The sequence below is a fragment of the Coptis chinensis genome, chromosome 3 (genome assembly GCF_015680905.1).
Source record: "Coptis chinensis isolate HL-2020 chromosome 3, ASM1568090v1, whole genome shotgun sequence".
Lineage (NCBI taxonomy): Eukaryota > Viridiplantae > Streptophyta > Magnoliopsida > Ranunculales > Ranunculaceae > Coptis > Coptis chinensis.
The window spans coordinates 57,206,296-57,225,817 of NC_141458.1; the positions used below are offsets into that span (position 1 = coordinate 57,206,296).

Consider the following 19,522-nt stretch of genomic DNA (forward strand, 5'->3'; position numbering starts at 1 on the left):
ATAGCCAGAGGTATGGGTTGGTCATCAAACCCTTCACAGTCGTCCTCTAGGCCAGCCATATCATGGGCCTCATAATTGATAACTTCTTGATCTGGGTGATCTAGTCCAGCCTCAAACCGCAAATCATCCTTCATGTCTTCAGAATCTTCTGTATCCACCTCTTCATCCGAGTCTGACTCCAGGTCTTCTTCATTTGTTGTAGACGGTTCTGAGGAGGTATTCATGCCCTCCTCCTCAGTCCCCCCTTGTTCACTTTGGGATTCACTCGACCCACTGGATATTGGAACAATTGGCGTTCCTATTGGGATAAGTCTATCTCCTTCCCCTCTATTTCTCATTTCATCTGCTTGTATCTTTGCCCTTTTTGATCTCTTCACAGCCTCTAGAATGCTCCTTCTCCGCCATTTATACTCGCCCTCACCAGCCATGGGTTGATAAATTTCTACTGCTAGACTTCCTTTTCTTTTTTTTCCAGTATTCCTTACTCCATTAGACTCCTCTTCCTTTTCTTCCAGCTCTGTTATTGCATTTAAACCGATCCGCGGGCCTCCTCTTTTGCTTTATGCCTCGAGATACCTTTGTCTTGAATCCTCGTCCACGCGTCGCTTTGCTTTGGAATAGGAACTCTGCTTTCTGCTCTCGCACGCTGGATATCTCCTCTTTCTCATACTGGATCTCCTTGGTTTTGGTTTTGAGCTTTTCCTTGGAAATCTGATTGTAGGTGTTGTGGTGGGTTTTGGGGGCGATCCTACTACCTTCATCATGCTTGATTTGACTATATTGTGCTCGGGTTGGACACATTGATACTTGGTCTCGATCTTATCTTGTATTGCATCCTCTCCCACCTTCTTCCCTATTTAAAGCATCGTTATTGCGTCCCGCCCATTACGCTTTTTTGTTCATGTAGCCCATGTTATTTTGTTGCCTTTCAAACACCACCGGTGGCCTTTGCCTTTTTCTTGCCCAGCCCCAACACCCTATCTCGCCTTTCTCGGCCCATGTCCTTTGGGCCTAGCTATCCTTTCTATCGAGGGGGGAGGTGGGGGTCCGAATCTTGAATTCTATCCGTTGTAATTACGCCCAAATTGTGTGCTAGCCGTTGTGATTTCAAAGTGTTCAATGCACTTGAGTATTGGCCGCTTTTTGTCTCTATTAGTTTTGGATTTTTTCCGACGTGGCGTTGTTCCATCTGTCTTGTCTAGCTCGGCCATTACCCAAAGCGGAGACGCCGGCATTTCTTCCACTCTTAGCCTGCGGCTCTCCTACTATGGCGACCCTTTGTTTCCCAGTAAATGCTATGCCATTGAAGAATTGTGGGGCTTTCAGTTGGTATGAGAAAAAAGGTTTGATGACTGCTGGGGTTCCTCCGGTTTTTGATATATCATATCTATATTGTGCCCTAATGCGACAGTTATATTGGTCGTGTCCTATGAAAAATGTAAGATTTCAAGCTTCTCATACTTGAATCGACTACCCGGTGTTTCGGTTTGATGTTACTTCCTTTGTTAGGCGTTCTTTAATGTCCATTTCTATCTTCACTCTAGCAACAGGTTGGTTAAATTCTGGAGGGCATGAGAGATCGACTTCACATACTTCCCCAAGTTCTGCTCCAATCTTCCGTACATTAGCTTGATTTATGCGTACCTTTGGAAGGTCCCATATTTGTACCCAAAACTTAACAAAATCAAAATTATAATCCTCCATCCGGTGACTTCCCCTCCACTCCTTAATTGATAGGATGTACCCATATATGTTCCATGGCCCGTTTTCCAGTACATGTGCTCGTTCTTTTTCCTCTTCAAACGTAATTTGGATATGATCTCTATCCACCATTTCCAAGCAGATTTCATTCTTTGTTTGCCATAGTCTATGCATACAGAGGTCTTCTAATTTTGTAGTTTGTGCCCTCCATATATCTTACCCAAAAAGAGTGAGCGGTCCATTTACTTGGTGCGGACCATTTATACAATCCAGTTCAATCACCCGTTGTGCTTTCTTCCTGAAGAATAGATTAAACAGGTTCTGTTGAAGCTCCTCTATTCTCTTGTTTCCTTCCAGTATCATGTCTGTATCTTGGTGTTGTTCCACGCTAGATTCCATAGATGCTTTCCCAAGCTGATAAAGTTAGATGTAGAAAAAGGATCAGGGGTTCTCCTGCTTCCTATATGAGAAGTGAACTTAGGACGGCTAAGAGGTTACACGCTGTAGGATAGATGAAAGAGAAGAGTTTAAGAGAGAAGCTCTTTTTTTGTTTTGTTTTAAACTTTTCTAAGCTTGATGTATACACCATCTGTTGAAAAAAAACGTGACAGATGCGTGTTTTTCCAATAAAAAAATAAAACACTTTTGGGTGTCGTATGGTGACTTTTTTTTTTTGCAGTCGTTTTTTTTTTTCTACAACACTTGACAAGCGTCGTTTTTTATTTTTAATTTTTTTAAAAAATGCAATCAGGGCAAAAAAAAACTACCTAGCCCAAAATCTACTAAATCATGGCCGAAAGAAGCCCACCCAGTACAAGGTAATTGGATCCATTCTTTCCTGACCCAAAATTCTCTTTAGAAGCACAGCCCATATCCAAATATACCTTCCATAAAAAAAATAAAGAAACTTCTCAAGTGAATAATGGGTCCTTGCTCCCACAGCACTTGACAAGCCCAAAAGCTGACAATAGTTCCAAAAAATAGTGTTACAGAATATTAAGTTCTGAACCTTCAAAAAGTATTTCTGGGCGTGACTTCTTATCTACATATGCACACAACACCAACCCCACTCATTCACAGTTCCATCAAGCTCTTGCACCATGTAATTGTCAATAATAGTCTGTTCTGTTGGATCCTGGATAAAGAAGTATAAGTGGCAGCGTAGGAAAAATATTCATACACCAAATAGGAAATCAACATAATTATTTTATGTCCAAAGGGTAACAAATTAAATATCCAGAAGACAAAATCAAGATAAGTTGACTGCATTATTGATCAGGGGAGACTTTGGTGTCCAATATTTCCTGATAAAGAGCCTGTAGATTATTTTTTTCAAACATGGTTTGGGCGAATGTAAATATTTAAATAAACATGGGGCCTTACTCCTTAGCCAGCATTCCATTTGACCTCTGCTGTTTATTTATTTTTTCGTCAACTATGTCACTTCTAATTAAGATATTCTACAGGTTAAGGACTGTCTTAGTACTTAGGCACTTAAGTACACCTGCCAAACAGAAGATAGAGCATGGTTGAACATTCAACAAACCTATTTCAACAAAAAGAGAGCTGCGCCAAGAAGGGCTGCCCAAGACAAGTCTCTGAGTTTGGAATTACACCTCGAGTGCTAGACACCCACCATACGTGCCTTAGTTCCTAGACCCAAGGTCTCACGTACCAAAGACGAGAAAGAAGAAGAATCAGAGGTTATTTTCATTGATGACTTCACGTTTGACAACAGTGATACTGCAGGGTTCGAAGTGTACATTGCCAGACCAGAAGAATGCTTAGTTTCTTTACTGATCAATAATTATTTTATATTCTTTACTGATTTACTCCTGACTGCAAATCAGAATTCATGGTCTCAAAAGACCATGACCTAGGAAAGACAACGGCTAGCAATCCTAAGGCATTCTATCACTCTCCAGTGAGGCAATCATCAGGAGACCACAACACTAATTCTAACCTGATTCACAGCTATTCAGCACATATTAGAACTCCGATACACTGTTAACGTAAAGAGCTAAAATCAGGTTTCCAGTAGACAGTAGTTCTTCGGAATGTCAAATTTACTGCTCCTCCAGCCCAAAAACTCCATTTATGCCGACAAAAAAACTTACATTTTTTCTTACGTGCATAATACACACACAAGAAGCAGAAACATAAAATAATTATAACTGTGTTTAGCTCTTCAAACTTACCTGAGGCAACAACATCAGAAGACCGTACAGTGCTTTCAACAACCATATATATCTTCCAGGTTCAAGACGCTGCAAGACCCACAAACTTATCAACAAGGAAATCAGAGGTAAAAGAAAAAGCTGATGTACACGAGACGAAAAGTATCTCATAAAAGTTTTAACAATATATACCTCACCTAAAAGTACAACTACCTACTACAACAATATTGTCATTATGATTGTTTTTGCTTGGTAGTATGGAGTACTTACCTCTTTGACCTAAATACACAAACACTGCTTTGGATATTCACAAAGTTCCACCCAGCACAACATAACTGAAATTAGCATATCTTTCCTACGACAATATACTCATCTCCACCATCCCGCTCTCTTTTTTTTTTCTTTTTTTTTGCCCAACACGTGGAGAGATGGCTTTGGACCTCTAATGTTACAAAGCTCCATTAACTTTGTTGCCTTTAATTCTTTGGTTTAGCTTTAATACCCCCCACCCCCACCACAAGCTGCCCACCAACCCACGCCCCGCTCCCCCAAATATATCCTGAATTGACATCCCTACCAAACGTAAAACTACACAATGAGTTAAGGGATGAATTTTGGGGCAGATTATCTTCCTAACATGGATCTTATGTCCACAAACAATCACCTCATTTCAAGATACCTAGGTTACATGGACACGCCATATTTTGAAAAAAATCTGTGTCGGATACGTATCTACATGTCCGTGTCGGACACATATTGTATTTAATTTACCTCGAATTTCTGATTTACCATCTAATTTAATAAATTTATAATTATTAAAAAATTAATTAATTATTCCTATCCGTGTCCCCGTGTCGATCTTCAACTGCTCGCTGTATCCAACACCCCGTATCCGTGTCGGACACCGACACGCGTGCCCGTGTCAATGTAACCTAGCAAGATACATATATAATATCGGTCAAGCTAGGTTGACACCCCTACCAAAAAGTGCACTTTGGCTGATTTTTAGTAGTGATGATCCCCCTACTCTGTTGATCACGTCCAGAAAAATCAGCTCATTTTAGTATCTCTAGCCTTGTCGAATGTGGTTTACAAAACTGAAATAATATAGACCATTACAAAAAATTGCATATGAAATGAACTGAGTTGTGCACCTGCAGTCTAAGGTAAGAAAAGATTGGAGTCTCGAGCAAGCGGATCAACTTGTCCAACTGGACCAAGAACTTAACATTAATATCTTCCTCCACCAGTGACTGAATCACGGAACTTGCATGCTGGTAAACCTGTCAAGAAAAACAAGTATGCCGCTTACGTAAAGCTTCACAAGGGATTTAATTGCCTGCCTGATGCACATGACAAGTTACCCACCTGAGTTAATAAGCAAAGACTTATTGTTGCTGTTGGTGAATGGCACATATGTCAAATCCATGACATATTTTTATTAGAAACAACACAAATTTTTATTACTTTCTTAGAAGCATCAACTTTAAACCATACCTATTCAAGGTTTGATGTCTTAGCTATTTTCAAGACCCGTACTTTTCTTGCAGCATTCTATTATTATTTTTCCATTCATTAGGTCTTTTTATGGTCTTGATATTGCAGTATATCATGGATGAAAGTGCTTCAATTGAAAATTCTAAGATGCAAATAGCATATGAAGGACAGAGTAGCAGCGAGATTGGTGATAAAATTAGCAATTTACCTGATAATATTCTTCATTACATTCTCTCTTGTCTTCCTACAAAATATGTTGTTGGTACTAGTGTGTTATCGACTAGATGGACGTACCTTTGGACTGGAATCCACAATCTTGAATTTTGTGAACAACTGTCATATGCCAAATCAGCAGACAACACATATGTCAAAAATTGTAATAAATTCTCTCCCTGGCATCGCTGTGGATGTTCTCACATAATATTACAGAACCTGAACCATGATGGATGCAAAATCCAAGTCAGCTTCTCCCTCAAAAATTGTGGAGAGTTCCAAGTACACACGCTCAGCATCCAAAAGAACACATAGCTGATGGATTATCAAAGCACCACACCTGAAAAAAAATGAAAGACTTACATTAGAAACATAAACATGTTTAAACTCATAAAGGGAAACAACGTTATCCAAACTGATTGGTAAACATAAAAGGAAATTAACTCACTTCTCGAGAAGTGAGTGGTCAACCGGGAATTTATGCACTAGGAAAACAACAAGTTGGCAGATTGAGGTGCATCCCTCGCTATGCATGCATGCACATCAAGCACCAGGAGAACTACCTGTGAATGATAATCTCATTTTAATTTACTCCTTAATTCAATAGGGAAGTAAGCCTTAAAGGCGCAAATAACACATAAAAATTCAAACACAAAAAGAACCTTATCAATAATAATAAGATGAAAGACATGAAACCTATAAAACAAATAAAAAATTTCAGACATGCGTATATATATACAGTCTGCAGTAGCATTATTTGTCAATTCAATTATCAGTGCTAGATACTGAGTCAAAGACATACACACTCATATATTCCCGACATAAAAGGGTTCCTTCTTCGTTTCCATATTGAATAGAAAGGGCATGGAAAGACAAAAAAAAATAATCATTTCTCAGGAAGATAAGTAATGTCATTTCATATTATAACACTATCTACTGGTTTCAGAATCTAAAGAACTTGCAATTTCAACCAAAGAATACCTGGGCAGGTTTTTTATAAACAAATAATATCCCTACACCATCTTTACAAGCAATCACAATCCCTGAGCTCAAATTGATGGCTACAATCTTACTTTTACAAAGAAGAAAACTGTATAGGACCTCCCCAACTCCTCGCAAGTTATATATCAGGCTAACTTACACAGTCCAGAGAGATTAAACTAAATTTTCGTCTCTAACAAAGAAGGAGGTCATGCTATCCATTTCTTAAAACAGTCATACCAAACTTAAACTAGATATATCAATATCCCTCGGAACAGCGCAATTGGCCATAGGCGAGGTATGCTTCGATGTTGTTCATGCTTGCAGTTCTAACACATGAATGGAACATATTAATTGCACCTAGGCGCAAACCAAAAGAATCAACGGCAGGCACAAAATGTATAAACTCAAGTAACCTGAAGAATTAAAGAAAATAATTAGTACAATAAGTACCTAATCTTCGTGAATCTCCATAATTAGTAAAACTTTAAAGCCTTGGCAAATAGAGTTCAAAGAAAAGGACATATAATGTTTTTAGCTTATAAACATCTTACCATAACTGTCTGTCTTAAATACACAATTTAAGTCGAAGTTATAACAAAATCATAGAAAAAAAAGTCAGTCAATCGTGTATCTTATCTTATGACACACCATATAATACATACAGTATGGTAAAGATATCTATTAATCATCAAAATCTCTTCTCCTTTTCCCCTTTTTAAAGGTCCCATGGACCTCTTGTGAAGTTTTGGTAGAATATAGACCATTCAGAAGGAACTACTACAATTACAGAAGTTTATACTTCTTGACAGTATTTGGAACTCTAAAGAGATTTTTACATCTTTTTCTTTCTCTTAAGAGACACATGATCCAATATTGTTCCTTTAATTGTCTATGGGTTTCCACTTTCCACTTGTTATAAGAATTTGATACGGTTAAGAATCCTTAAAAGTAGTATGTAAAAAAATTAGCCCAATTATAGTATCTTATTTTCAAGATAAACGGACATCTCACAAAACTTTAATTCTACATAGAGTAACTAAATAAATCACATGGTACAAAAATTAAACATTACAAAAAACACAATATTTACAAGTAACTCATTGGCATTTCTATTCACGGTGGGTAAATAGCACTCAAGGACCATCAATAAAATAAAGTATAATAGTAAGGGTGCTTACCTCGTCAGATGGATCTGATAGTGCTTTAAGAAGAGTGTCAAATATGTCATCCAAGACAGATAAGACCTAATCCAAGAGAACATACATATATAAAAAAAAAAAAAAACTACTATGTAAGGCTGTCCAGATGAAAACTAAAAAATCATGCATCCAACCAATGTAGTATGTAAAAATCTAACAAAGATATATGATGCAATAGGCCACAAAATAATGCAGAATTTGCGACATCTCTCGCATTTTCACATATTGATATCAAATATATTGTGATGATTTTTTTGCTCTAGAAATCTCAGTAGCATCCCTTAATCCGTATTTCCCTTTGGAAATTTTATCTGCCAACACAACCATCAATAACTTGGCGATATATGTCAAGATTTTACAAGTCTGTAATTTGACTGATGACAGGATTTTGAACTATAGTTGTTATTCAAGGGTGATAAAGACTTTAGAAAAATAAAAGAGATGAGCAAGAATAGAGGTCTGGCTTGGGAAGGTGAAGCGCCAAGAAGTGTAAACCGGAATTCTGGGAAAAATGAATCTGATCTTCGGTGAGAAAAAGTCATGGGATTAAGGGTCGGGTGAAAACAGTTGGAAAAGTCCCAAACCAACTCTTAGCCAAGCGGATCCCAACATATGTAGAGTCAATTAGGTATTTTTGCTGCTCGTTAAACCACTACTCCTACCCGCTCAAAGAAAGAATGTCATCCTCGATTGGAGGGAAAACATGACTTCCATAAAAAGCACATTGAAATAACGATGGACCATCAATTTTACGAGGGAAATCTACAAATTCATCGCAAACACTATGAATGTGGGATATAAAGAAGAAAACACTTACATAACGGTCAATGAGCTGTGGAAAAGAGAAATACAATTTGGGCATTTGGGGCATACTACATTTTGAAGTAATAAAGTTGGGACTTCTTGAAGGCTATTCTAGAACATTAATTATAAAAGTATTAATTGCAGTTGAAATACCCACATACCTAATGGACCTGCCTTTTTCGAGAAAAATAAACATATATTAAGAGAATATCTTCACAACAAAATTTAAGTGCATACTAGTAAAGGGCACGTGCTCTGCACGTGGATGACAAAAGAAATCTTATTGAATCATGTGAATATATTTGTGGTTTAACCAAGATAGGCTACTTTCCAAAAAAAAAAAATGAGTGAAAAAAAGATAGGCTACTTTCATCTCGTTAACCATCCCAACCAATAATTTTCTAACTCAGCACACAAACTTGATGACAAACATTTTTTTTCATTTTGTATGAATTCAAAAGTAGTTAATGGCAAATTGAGTATATGGAATTCTCAATAACCTTGGAAAAATGGCGATATCATCTTGGAAAAATGGCGATATCTCAGTATTTTTATTTAGGTAACATAATATGTATCACGATCATACGCTTTGATTACAGATGCTATCACAATTTGTTAATTATATATCTTTGTTTGTGTAGACTGGCTCGAAATGTTCTTGATTTTTCTTTCTTTGCACTGACGTTAATTAGAAACTAAAAACAGTAGTTCGTTATAATCATGTTCAATGATATAGTTTTCACTAACACACTGTCAATCTCTTAGTTGGAAATTAATTAATTCAAATCTAAGAAATCTAGAAAAGAACATAAAGAAAGAAAGAAAGTTCATTGACAAATTCATTTAATTAAAATTAGTATATGGTATACATAAATCGACCAAACGTCTATACCATGCCAGCTTGTTTCATACAGACCTGCGGCTTTGGTATTTTGTATCTACCTCCAAACCATATGTCCCAGGGAACAATAATGTGGATAAGTTTATATTTAAGGAAACCAAAAATATATACTAACAAACAATTCAAACAAAACGATTATAAAAACTAAAGATGGTAATTCTCGTGATAAAGGCTCTAATGTCGGCGTCTTGTATCTTGGCGTGTATTTGGCATTACCTCTATACATTCGTGGAATGGTAGATAGCTCCTCAACGCCCATGAACACAGTTCCGCCAAATTTTTTGGCATCACCTTCTTTGTTTTACTGACATTATTCGAACATCTTAGATCAAGCTTTAAACCTATAAGGATAAAATCCAACTCAGTCGAACAAATTCGTACCAATTATGTCAGACAACCAATTTTAACACTTAAATCCAATCCAAAACAGTAATTACATACATAACTCATAAATATTACAACTTAATTACCAACTAATTGGAACAGTCTAGTAAACATATTGAGATTTTTCTCTAAAAACTATCACACACAAATTAATAATAATACTTTAGAGTTCAAAGTGGCACAATAAAAAGCAAACCAGGTAACCAACTAATTTAATTGAATGGGATAACAATGGAACAAACAACGTTAGTGTGGTTATAATCTACTTGGGTCTGCGGCTGAATACTCACTTTAAAATTTTCCGCAATTACCCAATTATTTTGCCTAAAACTGCTCTACAAACTATTAGCTTTCATAGTTCATCTTATATATAACCCAAATTCTGATCCAACACATTCAAGTATCGAACACTCTCATATAGCTAAAGCTATATAATTTTGAAGTAAAACTCTTTGTTTATCAATATGTGACCCCAATGAAAGTACCCACTAACATTGAAACTTAGATTACCAAACTGTTCTTTTACCAGACTTATATATATATATATATATTTCCAAACTGAATCCAACATAGAGAGGAAGGACCATCTTATAGGTTTTTTGGGTATAACACCATTATACAGTAGGTAAAATTGTATCTTGGCTGTGTCTCAATTCCAACCGGCAATTGCTTGTATCAAGTCATATAAGGTGGGTCATATCTAAAACACTTGTCCTCTGGAAGTCACTGGAAATTATATCTGAAGAGTAAAATGAAAGGAACCAATTATTTTGTACATAGAAAGATAAAGGTTTTTTAACCACTAAGAAAAGCTAAGAAATCTAAAATTGACTTTCTGTATGATTAAACAAATCTAAAATATGTAAATAATATATATCTAAGTATCTAACCACTTTATAGTTTTTTCTATTGCATCAGTAGTAAATCCACTCTCAGAAGTCACCACCCATCATCTCTATGACCTTACACTACTATCTTCGAAAGTACTGGTTTAGGCAGGAAACACGTTGAAAGGGAGCGAAAATAACTCATTTGGGGGATCAATTTGCAACTAAACAATTAGAGTTTAAAGGGCAAATTTGATAGCCAACATTTAAAAAATATGTGATAAAGAAAGTAGAAGTGAAAGCATGTAATGAAAGTCTTTTGAGGCATATTTCTAATGTGTCTAGGTAGTGGCTCATAGCATAATGACTCCCCTGCGTATACTTACCTTCAATTAAACTACACTTCTTTCAATTGGTACTGGTAGGGTATCCACAGCCACTCATGACACCCAAATCATGAATTTGTTTATTTTTTGGGGGAAAAAAATACTCATTTGTGCTAGGTGGTTCCAGAGAGTGGAGAAACCAAAGGCTTAAACTATGCTCCCTACAAAAGACTTAAATTGTGGCCCCTTTGACAAATCCCATTGAAATTGAGCTCAACGGTTCTATTCCTAGGGAAAAAATCAAACAATAATTTAAAACAAAAAAAATGGAAAAAAAAAAATGAAACATGGGCTTAACTTTAAAAACGGCATCTAATCTATAGCAGTAACCGCACCTAAATATAATGATGGTACCATTGAAGCACCATGGTACCAAATTAAAACCCTAAAGGAAACAAGATATTTCATAGTAAGATACTAATAATAAAATAAATAACAAAAAACCATTTAACGACCAAGCATTCCCATAAGGTGAAATCTATAATTCTGAAGCTTTAAAAACAACTATCAAATGTCTTGAAGAATTAAAATGATTTTGATAAGAATAAAAAGAGCATATTTATCTACAAAAGAGAATAGAACATGCATACCAAGTATTGGCCATATTTCTTGGAATAAAGATTTCCGAGAACAGACGACTTTAGTAGGCAATCCTAACATCAAAAAATAAATGAAATTAGAGAAACGCAATCAATAAAACATAAAACGGAAAAGCTCTTATCAAATGTTTATTATCAAAAAAAAAAAAAAAAAAAAAACTCCTCTTATCAAATGTCTATCTCTAATGGCAGAGTTTGTTGTGCATATAATGGGGCGACATTTTGTGTACATTTTTTTTTCAATGCTTGTGATTAGGGGTGGCTCAAGATCATTTGGGGTACCACGCAAAAACAAAAAATTAAGGAGTAAGGAATTATAAACTAATTATTATACTATTTTATTAATTTGCTTTCTTGATATCATTATCTATCTAAAGCATATTCTTGTTCTTGATCAGGGTATTTAAGGCTGTAAAGTGATCCTTTTGAATTAAACATTATGCAAATGAATAAAACCGTTTTGTCAAAAGGAAATTTTTTGACTTGTTAAACCTTCTTTATAAGCTGCAACCCTATCACTTTAGGCGCTTCTATTAGAATTTATTTTTCTTATCGGCTAAAAATCTCAGTGTGATGAGCAACTGAGATCCTATGCTAGATTGCTAGCGTGTGTCGCTAGGTTCACACTACTCCTACCACTTGTTGGTTTCTCTTAATGCTAACAATGAAACTAAACAAATAGCATAAAAAGAGTAATATCTAACCATTACACAGTTGGTTCTAAACAATACCTGACATCACTTGGATAGTATGCACTTCGCGACGGTGGAGCACATAAGATCACATACGGAAACTTCTGTATTGCTTCACTTCCATTGAATGATGAATTAATCCTAACTTGAATCAATTCTTCAAGATGATCTGTAGTCACAATCTGCCCACTTCCTACTCAACACCATTACATTAGTATATGGTTATTGTACTTGTAAACATTCGGTCAGTACGACATAGTCAAGAGTTTTTATAATAGTCCAACGTTTCACTAAACATCCTGGCCATTCTGGAAAAAGCATATAAACTAACACTTTACTAAACACTATTGGGGCACTACTTATCACCATCTAGTTAGTACGTTTTAATAATAGTTCAATATTTGACAAAGAATCTTTGATTCCTGAAAAAAGACATGAAGCAAAATATGCCTACAATATATAAGCGTACTAACAATACATAGTCAAAAGCATAACCCACCCTTATTGGCCTTAAGCAGGATTAAACTATATTCACTATAAGCTTGAAGTACTTCTCATATACAATGGTGCCCAGCTCACCTAATTCAGATATGTTTACCAACTGCATATCAAATTTTGAAATTGTACTAACGACCTCGAGGTTCAAGGAAGACACATATCATATGGTCTTGACATAATACATATATCATCATGTAATATTGTTGTTGATTAGTGTATATTTTAACTCACATTTCATAGAAAGTCAATGAAGAGGATGGGTACACATAAAAACAAATAACGGAATATTTGTTAGTACTCGTATTATTTCATTATTAACATACCAAGCAAGTACAAAGGGGTGGTTGAGGATGATAAAGACTTACCATCATCATCAGCAAGTAATACAACAACTCGATTACTTAAAAAATCGTGTCTGCAGTGGTATGTGCCACTTTCTTTTTGACCAAGTATCTTTGGAAAAACCTACAATAAAACAAAACACAGATGATTCTTTTTACAATGATTTACAATAAAGTAAAGGTACACAAATAGAACATGTGCTATAGTCATTACATTGAAGAATCAAAGTAGGGTAGGGTTCCTTAATTTCTCACTCACCTTCTCTCATTGGTATCAATGTCTTTAGAGTATAACTTATGGGTATACGATATTTGTGATAATAGTAGACATACTCGAAATAAATAGTGTAAATAAATAGGCGACCAAAGAAAAACTTACTCTTCTTCCACACCAAGATCTTTTCTATAATGTTAAAAAGAAGTACAACATCACTTAAAAGGTGACAGTGGTGGTTGTAAAATATCACTTATGCACTCATAGCTTCATAAAGCCACCAATACCACATTCTATAGACGTAAAATAATAATAATAATAATAAAACATAAAATAATTATTATTATTATTATTAAAATTTTAAAAATATGTAAGTCTCTTTTGTCAATGAAATTGATATTGAGAGTTCCTTAATATTTAACGACCACTCTTCTACAATATTGGAGCAATGTAATTAACATAATTCAACATTGAAAAACATATAAAATAGATCAAAGAAACACATATATCCATTGGATATCATATCAACCAGGTGTAAATAGGTACACATACGTGCCGTCAGCCCAAAATACCCTTAATGAAGTTCCATTGCTCGTGCAAAATTTCATTAGCCTTCTGGCCGTCCACTCCTCATTTAGACAACAAATTCTACGTTAAGACTTAATATTCTCATACATACTTTATTCAAATTGTGTCACTGCACAATGTATACACTATTGATTTTTCCCTAGCACAAATAAAGTACACAGACTAACGGGGTTTCATTCTTAAATATATAGTTCCTTGATCTTTAGCAACTTCAATTGCCTTCGTTGTTGTTCGGGTAATATAATGCCACAACGCTCACTATCTAATATAATACTATCAAGTGATTATCAATTATGAGTGAAGATTTGTTATAAACTTAACTTTAGAAAAATTTATTACCTCCGTCCAAGGTCGATTTGGATCAACATGTACATACTTGGAAGCTTATTCTACAGTCCAAGTAGAAGAACAAAAAACTTTGAAGCGCCACAGAGACGATCCAAAGGAACCTGCAATATTGTCAAGTGTTATATATTTGCAGTAAATTGCAAATGCTAATTGCTTCGAATACAAAACCAGTTTCCTTCATATTAGGAAAAAATGACTATCCCAGGAAAAAAAAAGATTAATTCCTCATGTCTAAATTCCTTGGCTGCACATCTCCTCATGTCTCTCCCTTTTAAATTTTCTTTTCCACATTGGCATCCAAATCAAACGCTTAATCTGGTATGAGTGGAATTCGATATAAGGAGAAGTACTCATCAACAAGAAATGGGGTATGTTGAAAAACCTTGTACAGATTATTGATATAAAGAGTCGCACCATGTTTTTAGAGCAGACTAATCATGTCAAGTGACCATGTATTAGCAATTAACATTGGTTTAAGATTAGTTAGAAGAATCTCAACTCACAATAGAGGGAAACTAATGTCTGCTTTAAGATAACATACAGTAAATGTCTACATCTTGGAAACTAAATTTCTTGCAGTTTGTTTATTTTTTTTTATATTTTCTTCTCGTAAGCTTTTTATATTTTTAAGTTGCTTTTAGTTTTAAACACCTTTCCCGCCTTGCAAAAGTGTTGCTTGGTAAGTCATGGGCATACTTTGAAGCAGGCAAAATGCATAGGAGTTAATTTGACAAACTACTAACAGTAAATATAAATAACAGAGAATAACATATATCACTAAATGCTGCTAACCAAAAATGGGCATTCTCAAAACTTAATCTTGCAATGCATACTAATAACAACAATCCTATCTCAAGAATTCAAACCTAATCATATTAATACTATGGCACTAATATTTCAATTATGTTAAATTAAAGAAAAGCCGATACCAAACAATAAAATAGAAATAGAGAAAAATGAAAACTACCTCGATTCTTCAGGTCGAAAGCATAGAAGTTTAATGCATGAATAAGTTCAGGGCTAAGGTTGAGTTGAGAAGAAATAATCTTGGTCATAAACTCTTGAGCTTTATTAACCAAAACATCTTCTTCAGTTTCAACTTTCTGTTCTTCTTCTTCTGGGTATGGTATTGCTACTTCTTCTTCCCCTTGATTTTCATCTTCTATTATTATAGCAGCTATAATAATAGTTAAATAATAGTTAGGAGCAATTCCAAATTCCTTTGGTAACATTCCGAAATTGATTGTGATTAGATAACAAAATCAGAACATTAGTTCAAAATAAGAATATTGATTTTCACCACCATTTAATAAAAAAACGTACAAAAACAATTTGGGTTTTTGAAAAACGATATCACAAACATCGACATAATGAAACAAAGAAGAACAAAAGAATAAGAAATTACTTGTAGCTGTTGTTAATTTCTGTTTTGCTTCTTTGGGGTTTGTTTGTTTGGATGTGTTGAGACGAAAAACCAACTAAGGACGAATTTTGTGGATCTGGAAGGTTTTATTTGTTTTTGGATCTGTTGTACAACAACACCGCGATTTATGGCGGCCATTCAACCACCATATAGATCGACTGCTGAGGAGGAAATGAGTTGGATGTCAAGTATGTGGTCTAAAGAATATTATGATTTCTTTGACAAATTCATCAAGTTAGCTAACAAAATCAAAAAATTGGTTTGATCCAATTAAAAAAAATGACGATTGAATGAATTGATTTCATTTGATAAGAACGATTTTGTTTGAGAGAGTCTTGTTTTGATTGGGTGAAGCAGGCGCTGGAATGGCTCGGAGGAGAAGGTAGGTGTTGAATGCTGTTTGGAGGAAAAACCGGGACGGACGCCAGATAGAGTTAGGCAGCTAAAAAGGACAGATAGCGAATGGGCTGAGGAGAAAAAGTGCGGTGCATGGCTAGCTCGCCCACGCCTCTATGTACTGGCAGCTCAAACTACATCGGCTAAGTCGGGCACGCTCTCTTACAGGTGTTTAGATTAGATATAACATGTTAGTGGTTGAGTGGACCAACCCCCACCATCTAATCCTAATGCGGCCGAACATAATCCAGAAGCTACAAGTGTTGCTGGGACTGAGGAGAATCCACCAGTATAACGTTTTAGAGCATGTGGATTTCTCGTTGTTCTATTAGGGCATCTCCAATGGAGAGTGTAAAAATCCACCTCCACATAGAGGCCATTAGGATTATACACTATCTAAATCTCAAATACATAAAGTGTATATTTACTATTTGTGGCTATTCCAATAGTAGGTAGAGGTAAATGTGTAAAAATGGATAACAACAGACTTAAACTGTCACAGCCTATTCAAAATAATGAAAAATGACAGGTTTGGTCCGTCGCAAAAGCTTAAAACAAATAGTGGTCAACTTTTATACGTTATTCAAAGTAACGGCGGTATTTTAGTTGTAAATCACTGAGCGACGGACTTAGACCGTCGCAAACATAAAAATAAAACTTCACAACGTGAGTTGAAGTGATGTCTGAGTTTTTCAGTTAAACAAACGTTACTATAAGTGACGTCCGAGCTTTTTTTATTAACTAATAGCAGGATGGAAAATTCCCCACCACATCTATTGACTAATAACTTATTACCTACGATATACAACCCCCATTGGAAGGAGTTTTTTAGCATTTGAAGTGTAAATTTTACACTTTATACTGTTTACACCCCCCATTGGAGATGCCCTTATACAGTTAGGTTTCATAAATGTTAGCACACCAAAAACAATAACTCTAGCAAAATGAGCATTCAATGCTATAATTGTCCAATCAAACGCGTGTTTCATTATACCCTGATGCCATCACTATCTAACAACACATCAAATCATATATTCAAATTTTCAACAACATTAAACTCAAATTACATAGAATAACAAGATATTAAGCCTGTTTTACCAGGCTACAAGCTTTCTCTCTTGAATATTCGATAATCGATATTCTACTGTGAGCTTCAACTTAGTATGTGTATTAATTCTTCTAGGTCTTATATAAAAACTTGAAAAATTGATTTCATTGAGTTCCCTTCAATCACAAAATTTGATTTGCAATTCTGAAAATAAGACAAATAAATTCAATCCAAACTAAAGGTTATAATTAGGATATATTATGCGATTCTTCATTCTAAATAATATTTTAACTAATATTACTTGAACAAATAGGTGAATTGACGAAATTGATTGAAAGAAAAACAACCGTGGAAAGAAGAACACTTACCAAAAAGTAGCAATCGAAGTTCTTCAATGCAGTTCAGAGAGAAAGAGATTGGGAGTTTGGGGAGAGAAGATGAAGAATTGAGTAGAGGGAAAATAAGTGAATCAAAACCCTAGGGTTTTCGCCATTTAAATCTCAGAGAAACTTGGAAGATGAAAATGAGGAGAAAGAAGTCGTATTTCCTATTTTTTACTACTTTTGAGTAAATTCCAAACATATCTTCTAGATGTACGTATCGACGGTTTTAGACAAGACACGACGCTTATTTGTGTTGGAACCGCTCGATAGATGACAAGTGTCGTTTGGGTTAAAAAGATTTTGTCGTATTTTAACAGTTCTGGTGTAGTGTATAATCTCGATTGTAACATAAATTTTTTGTGAAATGTGCTGTAAATTGATAATGAAATTTCTTTTATTGGATTTAGCATTTGCATGCTGCACTGTGAATTTGAACACTTACCTAGTTACCTGCACTACACCATAACAAGGAATTTCTAACAAATGCAATTTCTGGTTTGTAACACATACTCATCCGTTAGTAAATTAATAACAGTTAGAGTTCCGTTGCAAAGTTACTTAATCGTTAGTAAATTATCCGAATTATTTTGTGACGTTTATCGAGATATTAACTAACGGATGCATAAGTGTGACCAATGTTAAAAAGTAAACTGAAAAATTGAGATCAATTAAGAAAAGCACAAAATAAAAGAGTATGCTACCCTTCTGTGTAAGGAAAGAGTAAACAAATTAAAACGAGAAAAAAGGGTGAAGTGTCAATATTTGGTGGTTCTCACGCCAATCGCCGGATGAGGTCTTTTCTTCTTTTTTTTTTTCTCTTTTCCTCTCTATCAATCTCATCAGTTATGAAATAGAATTTTTTTTTTTGGTCGATCTCTTTGGTTGTTTTGAAGTTAGTTGGTTTTGTACCCGAAAGGACAAACCTTTATCAATTACTGCTCGATCTATGGAAGAAAAACTTGCTTTAACCAAGGTAACAAATAATCCGGGTTTCGATTTTTTGGCTAAGCACAAAAGTGTGTGTTATGTTCATTCAATTGTTGTTTGTTGTGCTTGTTTAACCGGCCTTAATTTCGGTTATTTATTATAATTTTAAGATTATATTAACTTCGAATTAGTGTGCTAACAGATAAGGTCTTCACTTTTACTTCAAATATCAACTTTTTTTTATTGTTTCATGATCTTGGGCTTGTGTGAATCAATGAAACAAGATAAAAAATATACTCTTTTTATCAAAATATACTGTTTTGGATTGATTTGTGATCTGGGTTTTGTTCATTATTGCTTAAGTTGTTCTTTAGATGCATTTTGACGACTTTGGGTACGTATTGGTTAACTGTTGTTAGCTAGTTTTCTGTTATCTGTTGTTGTAACCTTGTCGGTTGTGGTAGGTGAGTTTTCTGGATTTGGGTGGATCTCTGTTTCCATATTTAGTGTAAATAAATTGAGATTCATTCAATAATATTGAAGATTTTGTACTCTCTTTTGAGATATTTTCTGATTCTCTCAAGAGATTTGTGCTTGTGTTAAACATACAAACAATTGTTCACAAACAAAAAATAATAAAAAATATTGGAGTAGATTTCTTCTAGGTGAAACTTTACGTTATCCTGAATTTGATTTGATGATGATAAGGTGATTGTATGAAGTGATTAATATTGATATAGAACTTGTAAGGAATGTTAGCCTTTCTTTTCAAGCTAAACAAATTAATTTCTTAACGTGATGTTATGTATAATATCGAAGTCTGACGACACTCCCTAGGCAATAGGCATTATATTTACCTATTATGTCTGCCTCATAGATGGGAAGGACTACGGACTACCTATATTAGAAATCATGTGTTGACACCTTGAAATAACTCATTAAGGCCACCACAGAGATGTCTAAGTTTAACAGTTTAACTCATGCTCTATGTC

At 35.0% G+C, this 19,522-nt stretch overlaps 1 protein-coding gene and 1 long non-coding RNA gene across 5 annotated transcripts; both read right to left on the reverse strand.

The window, feature by feature from the left end:
• Positions 1–2,513: 2,513 nt before the first annotated feature.
• Positions 2,514–8,721, reverse strand: LOC147510128 (protein VAC14 homolog). Of its 4 annotated transcripts, XM_086602172.1 has the most exons (9): positions 8,589–8,721; positions 7,751–7,816; positions 6,810–6,985; positions 6,037–6,151; positions 5,808–5,928; positions 5,670–5,708; positions 5,033–5,161; positions 3,900–3,968; positions 2,514–2,836 (listed from the first exon to the last, which is right to left on the reverse strand). In XM_086602172.1, exons 4-9 carry the CDS (start codon positions 6,120–6,122, stop codon positions 2,744–2,746), a joined length of 537 nt encoding a protein of 178 aa, XP_086458298.1. In that variant the 5' UTR covers positions 6,123–6,151; positions 6,810–6,985; positions 7,751–7,816; positions 8,589–8,721; the 3' UTR covers positions 2,514–2,743. The 4 variants fall into 4 exon arrangements, with proteins under 4 accessions (XP_086458298.1, XP_086458297.1, XP_086458299.1 ...); XM_086602171.1 differs by lacking the exon at positions 6,810–6,985; XM_086602174.1 differs by lacking the exon at positions 6,810–6,985 and having other exon boundaries at positions 2,573–2,826.
• Positions 8,722–9,476: 755 nt separating this feature from the next.
• Positions 9,477–14,456, reverse strand: LOC147510129 (uncharacterized). Its single transcript, XR_015216723.1, has 4 exons — positions 14,345–14,456; positions 12,404–12,557; positions 11,664–11,726; positions 9,477–9,817 (listed from the first exon to the last, which is right to left on the reverse strand). It is a non-coding gene; the product is annotated as an uncharacterized LOC147510129 (long non-coding RNA).
• Positions 14,457–19,522: the final 5,066 nt, after the last annotated feature.

Coding starts and splice junctions, on each gene's coding strand:
- LOC147510128 (XM_086602171.1), bottom strand. CDS start 6,122: ATGCATAGCGAGGGATGCACCTCAATCTGCCAACTTGTTGTTTTCCTA. Junction 5,709..5,807: donor TTGCATCCATCATGGTTCAG/GTTCTGTAATAT, acceptor GGCATATGACAG/TTGTTCACAAAATTCAAGAT. Junction 5,162..5,669: donor TTGTGGATTCCAGTCCAAAG/GTACGTCCATCT, acceptor TTTTCTTGACAG/GTTTACCAGCATGCAAGTTC.